The 10384-nt window shown below is 43.3% G+C and overlaps 1 protein-coding gene across 2 annotated transcripts in view; it reads left to right on the top strand.

Moving 5' to 3' along the window:
• pak4 (p21 protein (Cdc42/Rac)-activated kinase 4) overlaps positions 1 to 10384 on the top strand; it is a 58471-nt gene that overhangs the window by 38550 nt on the left and 9537 nt on the right. For both annotated transcript variants that reach the window (XM_030066481.1, XM_030066482.1), the window contains exons 5-10: positions 427 to 660; positions 1279 to 1737; positions 2828 to 2961; positions 3761 to 3887; positions 9257 to 9382; positions 9522 to 9656. In XM_030066481.1, coding sequence (XP_029922341.1) covers positions 427 to 660; positions 1279 to 1737; positions 2828 to 2961; positions 3761 to 3887; positions 9257 to 9382; positions 9522 to 9656 — 1215 coding nt within the window. The remainder of the gene's footprint in view (positions 1 to 426; positions 661 to 1278; positions 1738 to 2827; positions 2962 to 3760; positions 3888 to 9256; positions 9383 to 9521; positions 9657 to 10384) is intronic.

Raw genomic sequence — 10384 nt, forward strand, 5'->3', positions numbered from 1 at the left:
GTTCCTGTTTCAGACACGTTCACAAGGAAGCTGCTGCTAATCTCATTGAATAAAAATAGTCCCATGGCTAATGCAGAACTATTTGTGGAGCTTTCAAGAGAAACAACATAGCATACTATATAGCTGAATCAGTGTCTATTATAATGCCTTAAATTAATTTCAGCAGAATTGGGTTTTTTTTTTTTTTTTTTTTTTTTTTTTGTTTTTGTCTTCCTTTTATAGTGCAAGTTAGTACAAGAAAGAAGCATTGTCTCTGCCCTTTTTATTCAATCAAGAAAATTAAGAAAAGAAAATTAACATCAGGGTTGTCCACTTGTGGTTAAACTAGTTAAACTATTTTCCCCACCAAATTCTTTCCTTCCTCTCTACTCTCTTTTTCTCTTTTTTTCTCTTTCTTACTCTCTCATGCTCCCCCCTCTCCCCCAGGACCAGGTCGTTCGCCGAGAGCAGCCCAGTGACCACAGGCCCAAGTCCAGCTACACAGGCAGGGATGGCAGTCCACAGTCTCCCCGGGACAAGAGGCCGCTATCCGGCCCCAACATCCGAACCCCCAACCTCCCCGTGACAGAGGGGGTGATGAAGACAGCTCAGCAGACCACACGGCCTTTCAACACTTACCCCAGGACGGACAGCGAGGGGGGACGCAGCCCCACGGGACAGGTAAGGAAGTATGGGGATATTTCAGGACAGATGGCTGTTGGAAAGTGGGGCAGACAGGAAAGGAGCAGAAGCCCCGAGGGAAATTCCTGAAAAACAGATAGAAAGACAGACAGACAGGTGCAAATTGAGAGACTGGCTCATGGACGATGGAGGCTCTTATCGCCTCACTCTTTGCTCTCCAGGTCGGTTTTAGCTGCTTCTCTCGTGAGAGCTGAACTGTCAGTGAGAGTGGGTGATAATGTAACGCTGTGTGTCATTTACCATCACTGTGTGTATGTCTGTCCTGCACACGTGTGTCACAAGCTGTGTTTACAGTGTAAACAGGTGAAGAGGAGGGTGAACATACCTAAAGTCTGTATGTCCGCCTTTTTAGGCAAACATGAATCTTTATGATGAAATTTGTTTAGCTTACATCTTTAGTAGTATGAAAGTGATGTATGTTATAGCAAACAAGTCAGTGTAATAAATAAGTTTTTTTAAATCTTACTTTAGCCAACTGGGATGTTAGGATGCCTCTTCAAACACATTTCCATAGAATTTGTTCTATGCCATTGTTTTTCTTTGCCTTGCCTGCGTTTTAGCTTATGTTGTTTGTTTGTTTGTTTGTTTTTTATCTAGCCCGGTCAACACCACGACTCCCCGCCTCACAACGGCCCCTCCAGCGGCTCCACCAGAGGTTCCTCTGGCTCCAAGCCCCCCATAACCCACCCGAAACCCCACCACACCTCCCATCCTGCCCTAGGCCCCGATGGCACCCAGCACCCCCACACCCCTCATCCCAATGTCCCGGCACCACGGCCCCCGGGCCCTCCTGGTCCCCCAAGCTCTGGTCCCGCCTCACAGGCCCGCTCCCCACAGCGGGAGCCGCAGAGAGTTTCCCACGAGCAGTTCAGAGCAGCGCTGCAGATGGTGGTGGACCCCGGAGACCCACGCACCTACCTGGACCACTACATTAAAATAGGGGAGGGGTCGACCGGGATCGTGTGCATCGCCACAGTGAAAACCACCGGCAAGCTGGTGGCTGTGAAGAAGATGGATCTGAGGAAGCAGCAGCGCAGGGAGCTCCTCTTCAATGAGGTACCAGTTCATAACATATTTGCTCTTAGTTGGTGTGTAACTGCCCTTTTCCTCTAAAAAGGGCAGTTACTTTACTTTAAAAATTTACTTTACAAGTTTGTTCTTTTCAATTTAAACATAAACCAACAATTCAACACAAAATTTTGACAGGGGATTTTACCAATGTTGTGCAGTGAAAGTCTCTGTATGCAGCTCATGGAAGAGTCATTTCATAAGCCTGACTACATTATTCATCAAAAGCAGTGTGGAATGTTGTTGTGAATGCGTTCACTCTAATTTTACATCATGTTAAAAAAATCTTCAGCAGCAAGAAGAAAGTGGAAAGAAAAAAAGAAAAAATGGGTTCTCAATTTTCAGTTTTTGATACATCCCTAAATATTTGGTGGACGCTCTCATCCAGCGTCATTATTGGATGTTTCCTTGGCAGCGCTGCAGAAGGCAGATTTGATGTGTCACGGCATTGCGTTTACTCTTCCTTGTCGTCTTCTGCTTTGTTTTCCTTGTCTAGTTCAACCACACTGTGCTCACATGTCACTCAGACACTGGAACAATGTGTGCTTCAAAATAAATAGTCATACCTTACAGGCTGCTGTTCCTCACCCATGTTTTGACTTCCTGTAGCTAACGTCTGATAACTAGCTTCTTGATAACAATGCACTAAGATCCAGTGTAATTATAATTGCATTTATGAATTTATGACATAATTAAAACAAAATAATGTAAACCTACTCAAATTATTGTAACTGTCAGCACCGTCTAAATTTGACTATAGCCCATTGGGAAAAAAAAGTCCTGTCTAGTTGTCAACAGAATGAAACAGATTTCAAACTCTAGTCTACTTCCTGGTGGAAATGATGTCACATACAGCCAAGTTTTAATGAATGATTTGATTGGTCAATCGTACGCATAGTTAATGCGGTGCCCCAGTAGCCTATTAGACAACAGCCAGACAGTTGGTGTGGTTTAAAATGCATGTGTGACACTTACATACTCTGACTATTACCACTGTTAATTACTGTTATTGCTGTTATTATGATTTTATTTTCTTGCTTCATTGACTTACAGTGTTTGTTTCTGTCTCTGTGTTCAGGTGGTCATCATGCGGGACTATCACCATGACAACGTGGTGGAGATGTACAACAGCTACCTGGTGGGAGACGAGCTCTGGGTCGTCATGGAGTTCCTGGAGGGAGGAGCGCTCACTGACATCGTGACGCACACCAGGTGAGAGCAAGGCGTGTTAATGTCTGTCAAGCAAAGCCAGACTTATTTATTTAGTTAATATTTATTTGTTTAAAACTACAATAATAACAATTATTATAATAACACAATAATAACAAATAAAGGTCATTACCTGGACCAACAGGATACAGAAATTCAAAGGCGGTCACAATACTGTTGGAAAGCATGTGTGTGTGATGGGTTTAAGCATTTCATCCTGGGCACATAGCCTTTACTCTGTTGGAAAACACTAGAAATGTGCTGTTCCTCTTCCTCTGGTTTCCAGTGAAGTCTCTTTTATTTAAGCTGTTTCCCCTTTAAAAGTTGAATTTTATATTGTTTCAAGTTCCTCAACCATGACATTTTTTTTACTTCCATAAGGGGGCAGTGTGACCCAGTTTATTCTTTGTTTCTGCATTCAAAGATGACACTGTCAACAGCATAATCAGTATTTAGTTGGTTTTTTTTTTCTCAACTGTTCCCTCCTACTTTTTTGTGCTCAAGCTCCACAGTCCTGTAAACGTCCTCTGCCTCTCTGTGTTATCTTGACTGTGGAATTACACAACATAGACACAAATGTCAAAGGTGAAATGTTTGGTCCAGTCTGTCTTTAAAAAAAAAAAAGTTCAATTTCTAGTTTGATTTCCATGTGTGAGAATCAAATGTGGGTGCGACTTCTCTTCAGAAATAATCACGCCTCACTGGAGACTGAACTGGGAGAAACTACTACAGTAAGATTACAAAGAAAAGGTAATAAATGTTAAACCTGATGACACGTCTCTGATATACCCTCCCTCTGCAGGATGAATGAGGAGCAGATTGCCACCGTGTGCCTGTCTGTCCTGAAGGCTCTGTCCGTCCTCCACACGCAGGGTGTGATCCACCGAGACATCAAGAGCGACTCCATCCTCCTCACCCAGGACGGCAGGGTGGGTACCACACCGCATTCAGACAGAAAAAAGCCTTGCAGCTTTTTAGGCAGAGCAGAGCATCTTATAAAAGGAGTTAGGAGGATCGAGGTGAAAGCCAGAAATCTGTTCAGCTGTGGTACTGAGAAAATTGAAGAGTTATGCACATGTTTATTTGTTTGTTCTGGATGTAAGACACACTTGTCTGCACAGATCAAAGACATGTTCCTCAAGGAAGTTGAAGCCTCTGTTCCCACCTGGTATAAAACTGTCTTTGGTGATCCAAACACAAGTGGACAGCTCTCAGTCTGTCCGTTCACACCTGGCATTAAAATGCATCTCCACATGCGTCTCACCTTCCCACTTCTGTTTGAATCTCACTTTCCCTCTCTTTATGTAAATATGTATAATTTCACAGAGAGAGAGAGGACTTTGATAGTCCTTCCACACAAAAAAATAAAATGGCATATAACACTCAGCGGCATTTAACAAAAGGGGACATCCTTGCTCACTCCAGCCTCATCTTAATGCACTGTAAATTACTGAAGACAAATTTACATGCTCAACCCCGATCACGTTCAGGCTCAGATTATTTAATTATTTCAGCGTGTCTGAGTGGGGCACGTTCTCTACTAAGGTAGATAAATCAGCCTGTAATACTGTGGTATTCCTGTAGTCACTAGAACATGCAGAGTCACACAGCCGCCTATAATATTTCTGTAATTTTCCTGTAGTAACTTTATCGCATCTAGGGTTTGAAAGAATGTGTTTAATTGCGACAGGGCACAAAACCTAAGAAAGGCTGCAGCCTCCGATTTTTATGTGGAGGAAAAAACCCTGCACATTGTCAATACATGCCAGTAGAGTTTTTCTGCTGGAAAAGTGACGGTCTGGCCGGCGTCGGGGGTGTTGGGCTTGACAGACAGAGGACATCATGTTAGTAGACGGTCCTTCGATGCATCCTGGGATACATGTCTGTTTACACCTTGGATGCGATGCGGACACAAGCATGCCAGACCACCTCATGAGATCCAATCACTCAGAACGCATTGAGGAAGCTTCGTTGTTGTTTACACCTGTACTTAGAGGTGTCAGCTTGTGATCAGATTTCTCAGGATGGATGTTAATACCAGGTGGGAACAGACCATAAGAATCAGGTAAAGTGAGGGGGCGGACACATAACCCCACCTTCTCAAGCAGCAGGTGCTAAATACACTGGAAAAGCTTGCCTTTGAGTCAGCAACACACACCCCTGCCCCACATCAAGGCATGCCCATGATCTGCAGACACACCCCTCTCTTTACACCTGCTCATTTCCTGCAGCTTATATCTGGATAAGGTTTACAGAAAAGGCAATGTGGTGACTTTGATGTTGCAGTAAACCTTTTTACATTTGATAGTCAGATGTGTCTCCAGTCAGAATGCTTTTCTGACCAGTGACCATCCGTTTCCTTTTTCTTCCACCCCCCTCAGTTGTATAGCATTTTTTTATTTGTGTGAAGTTCATGGTTTATTTTGAGGAGACAGTATATAGCAGAGGGCGGCCAATAAGATTGAGGAAGCAGTGACTGCTGTTGCAGCTGTAATGCTGCTCCTTCTTGGAGAGACGGGTGCATTTACTTTTGTGTAAAATCTGTCTGCAGCTATCACATGTGTATCTGTTTTATATGCTCATTGTGTTAACACTGGTATGTTTATGTGGATAAACCTTGTCTGGTGCCAGGTGCTTAAAATACATAAAATGACTAGGTGTAGGTGTGGTAAATATAGTGTAGACCTTGTTCAACATGATGCAGACGTCAACATTACATGACTAAAGCAAAATGCACTGTGTGGCCTTCTCTCCCACATTAGCAGTACAGACTTGCTTTCCTTGTTACCTGCACAAAATGCAGTTGAAACAGCAGTTTTTCTCCAAAAACAAGTACAGCAGTGTGAACATGTCTTAACTACTTATGTGTTAATAATCTTCAAACTGCATTTGGAGCATCTCTCCCTTCTCACTGTTGTCCAGGATGCAGAGCACAGACACAGGCTGAGCAGCCACAGGAAATGTAACTTCACAATCTTGTGCAAGGATTGCCTACATTTTTCCTTTACATAGAACAGGAAATAAACACTCAATCTGTTAACCACTACTGTAGAGCTGAGTCTGATGGCAACAAATAACTTCCTGACTATTGACGAACCAGTTCCTCCTTTCTGCTTAGAATTGGCACAACATGAACTGGGAAAGAGGAACATGGCCTCTGGTGTCTCTTAACTCTCTCTCGCACAAGTATGTAGTCCAGCACTGCGGTTGTGAGTCTAGAAGATGAAAATGTGTGCCACTGTGGTGTTGTAGGTCAGATATTGCGTTGTTTTTCAGTGTTTCACTGCACTGACGTCAAGCCTCAGCTGTTGCAGAGTTCTGCTGAAGTTGGGCTGCAGCCGTGACACCTCATGGTTTAGTCACCACACCGCCAGGCTCACACTCACCACCACCCAACTGCTGCCTGTTCGGGACTGTAGCTGCTCAGTTTGTTCTGCTTTTCCAAGGTAGTTTGGTACCAAATCAGAGATCATTGAGGGGTCAGTTTACTTTCTGCCAGAAATCTAGCTGGTAGGACTCAGTAGTGGATTCTAGGACGAAATCTTAAATTTCCTGCCAGCTGCTGACTGACTCACTCATCTTGAGCCCCTCAGCAGGAGCAGAGTCAGATCACAGATGTGATGTTAATGTGTTCTCTGGTCAACCCTCAGAAGCTGTGATAATGTTCTCTATCATACAACCAGAACAGTGATTCCCAAACTGTGGTATGCAAGAGCCTTGCTGAAAGGCCTAACAGTTGCACTCCAACTGGCCTATTGTCCTTAACTTATAACCAAAAAAAATGTAATTTAATTGGATTTTATCAGAGAAAACAGTTATATTTCATATCGACAATACGTTCAAATGCTGTAAAAATTAGTTTTAAAGCAAACATGCTTGCACTTTGCATGTGTAATGCCGAGCTACTGGGCTGCAGTATGAACCGCAACACCATCTATGACATGTCTGTGGCTGCAGCGCTTTATGAGCTTTGTGGTTTCACACTTTGCGTCTGGCCTGGCGTAGCACGCATGGCCAGGCAGGACTCTGCAGCGACACCGAGAAGGCTCAGTGCTTCTTAATCAAGCTGCGTCCTGCTGGCTGATGCAAATAGTACATTGTCTTTCTTTCTCAATAATTTCAAGACCCGCTGATGAGGTTCTCCCCAAGTTGCCAGTCTCTCTCTTTCCTGACATGACCTGTGACGCAGTGAACACCACTGCCTGATTGTCTCAGTTATCTGAGTAGTTGTTGTTTATTAGTCGTGATTGCTTCTGATCAGGGGAATACTACTGATTTACTACAACTTTTGCATCATATTCAAAAAACCCTACTAGTGGTACTTGGGAAATTTGGTTTGGTCATGTATGATCTGCATGTTACACAAAAAGAGTGGACCATTCCTGACCACAGCAGACTTTACAGATAAAAGATCAGTTTGATTAAACACTGCAAAAACACAGGAAAAGTGATATGTGATGATAATTAAATATGAGCCATGTGCGTTTAGGTAAGTGAATTTTACATGTGCAGCTAACAATAATTTCAACACCTTTGTTTGCAACTTGCAGTGTGCCCTCTACTTTTACCACTCTGTGCATGAAATGTACGTTTTCCCTCTGCTCAAAAGCTGACAGTGGCCTGTCTTCATTTCAAGAGGTAGGAGTTCTCCTTTTTGCAGTTTTCTTCTTAGTATGAATTTACTTTCAGGAAGATGCTGCAGTGGTAGCGCTCTGGCCTTGAAAGCCTGCTGATGGCTGCTGGCTGCTGGCTGTTGTGGTTTTGGCCCTGGTCTGTTTTCAAGCTGCTGTGTGTGGTTTGGCCTGGCAAAGGAAGTGGACTCAGCCAAGCCTGTGCTGTTTCTCATCAGCAGGGTGGGATCGCTTTGTGTGTTTGAATATGTGTGTTTCATTTCTTCAGCAATTAGGGTGTGATCTCTTCTCTAGTGTTATTATCAGGGTTGGACTTTTAAAAAAAAATTACTATCTTCACTGAGGCAATTTGTGTCACTCAAGTGCATAAAAATAAAGCAAAAAAAGCAGAGAAGTCGAATAAAAATGCAACGCCCACACACTACAGAGAACAAGCAGTGATACATGTGTTAGTGACAGTAGTTTAGGAACTAGCCCCTTTTATGTCGTAATATAACTGCACGTAAACTCAGTTATATCAAGGGATGCACCAGTAACACTTTTTCAGTGCCAAAAAAGTGTAATAAAAAAAAGTATCAAACAATTCAATATAGAAGAGGCTGGGTCTATTAGTTTGGGACCCTGGGAAAAATAAACAATTGATGTAAAACCCTTCTCTCTTCCCACCAGTTAAGAAATGCAGGCTTCTGTTAGCCAAAAATGCCAAAAATAAAGACAGTTTGCTTTATTTCTGACATGCTACTAGGAGGTTTGGGTATCGGATATATCAGTCTTGGGTAAAACCTCCAACAGGTACTGATTTTAACCCACTACTGGTATCACATCCCTGCAGAGTCTGTTAATGTGATGGAAGGCTGTTTGGAAAAAATAGGAGTTTTTGGTACAGATGGTTTGGACGGGGCTTAGATTTATCGCTACTGATATGCTTTGACCCAGTGTCTGTGTGAGTGCATCAACATTTCTTCACCAGTTCCCATCGCTGGTTTGTTTCATTTCCCTTTTCGAGCTGGCAGAGGTGAGCAACCAGCCATGTGGGCAACATCAAATGCTGCATCTCTGTCTTGCTGCCCGTCCATGCAGAGAGACAGGCTTTCTCAGAAAACTGGGTGGGAGTTTCCCGATACACACGACTGGGTGACAGATCTCAAGGCATTTGACTATGTGAGAAAAGGGGTCATTTTTAAGGGCCCAAACTCACTTTCATCAATACACCACTGAGGCATTTATTTTATCTAACCCCTACCTTCCACACGTTCACACGCTGTTATTCATCAGAGTTACACTCACTTTCTTACTCTGCCCAACAAAAAGTAATTTTTGCCACATGTGAGGGAGCTGTATATTGAGTATGTCTTATAAATGAACTGTAACCGTACAGCCTTGTTTCTCACAGCCAGACATTCTGGCTCCACACTTTGTATTTACTTTGTTTAAAAAAAAAAACTCTGGCTGCAGCCTTTTGGCAAGTGGGAATAAACAAGATAATAAAAAACAAATAAAAGTAGAGAGGCTGTTTGTGTTTTTTGAATCTGTAGCAACCCTGTGTGACGGTAAAAACTCAATAGCTTTTGTTTGCTGTTGCCGTGGGAAACAGTCCTGACATTCCTCTCTCTGCCTCTGCCTCTTTCCCTGTGTCCCTCCTTCCCCCCATCCCTCTCTGTCTCCAGGTGAAGCTGTCAGACTTCGGGTTTTGTGCCCAGGTGTCCAAGGAGGTCCAGAGGAGGAAGTCTTTGGTCGGGACGCCATACTGGATGGCACCAGAGCTCATATCCAGATTGCCGTACGGACCGGAGGTAACACACACACACCAGAATGAACAATCACACATTCACTCTTAAATACCCAGTTTCTTCCCAGGATTTTGCCAATGTTTCAAAATCCAACCCGGCTAAGCTGTCTCACTTGTCTCCCTCCTGCCCCTGCCTGTATCAGGTGGATATCTGGTCCCTGGGTGTCATGGTGATAGAGATGGTGGACGGGGAGCCGCCGTACTTCAACGAGCCACCACTCAAAGCCATGAAGATGATCCGGGACAACCTGCCGCCCAAACTCAAGAACCTGCACAAGGTATGACGAAAAGGGCACCGTGATGCTTTGGTTTCTTTAAAAGAATACGCTAGCGATTTGGGCAAAATACCCTTTTTGAGCTTAACCAGACTGAGACAATGTGTTGCATTTCATGTTAGCATGAAGACTAGAAGTCTGTGGGAATCATTAGCCTAGCTCTGTGAAAAGTACAGAGGTGATGATAGTATCAAACATCTTGTCTCAGTCTGGGGAAGTCAGAAAAAGGTGATTTTGTCAGATATGCTGGAGTACTCCTTTAAGTTCAGGACAACATTGTATATCTGATTCAGATGTCAGCAGACTTTCAAAGGGTCATCTGATGTTGTACGCTTCAGACAAAATTCAAGCGCACAGAATGATGAATTGTGACTCATCCAAGTGGACGAGAAAGGAGAAGTTGCTGCTTGCTTTCTAACTAATTCTAACTAATTTGTGAGGTAAAAGTAAGATCATAAGCTCAGTCAGTTGATCTTTTCTGTAAAGTTATCACATGATATTGTGCTTTTTGACACATGAAGAAACCAGGTCACAGCTGCGCTTGCAGTTGCAATTTGCTTGGTTGCAGCTGCAGTTCACTTAAAATGTTAATCTCAAGTAAGCATCCTGATAATACATAAATATCAAATAATAATGAATTAAAGGGGAGTTAACTTTAATTTAACTGATTTCCTCTGAGCACAATTATCTGGCAGTCTCCCCTGTACCCTCCTGACACAAACAATAAAGAC

The sequence above is a fragment of the Myripristis murdjan genome, chromosome 13, assembly GCF_902150065.1.
Source record: "Myripristis murdjan chromosome 13, fMyrMur1.1, whole genome shotgun sequence".
Classification (NCBI taxonomy): Eukaryota; Metazoa; Chordata; class Actinopteri; order Holocentriformes; family Holocentridae; genus Myripristis; species Myripristis murdjan.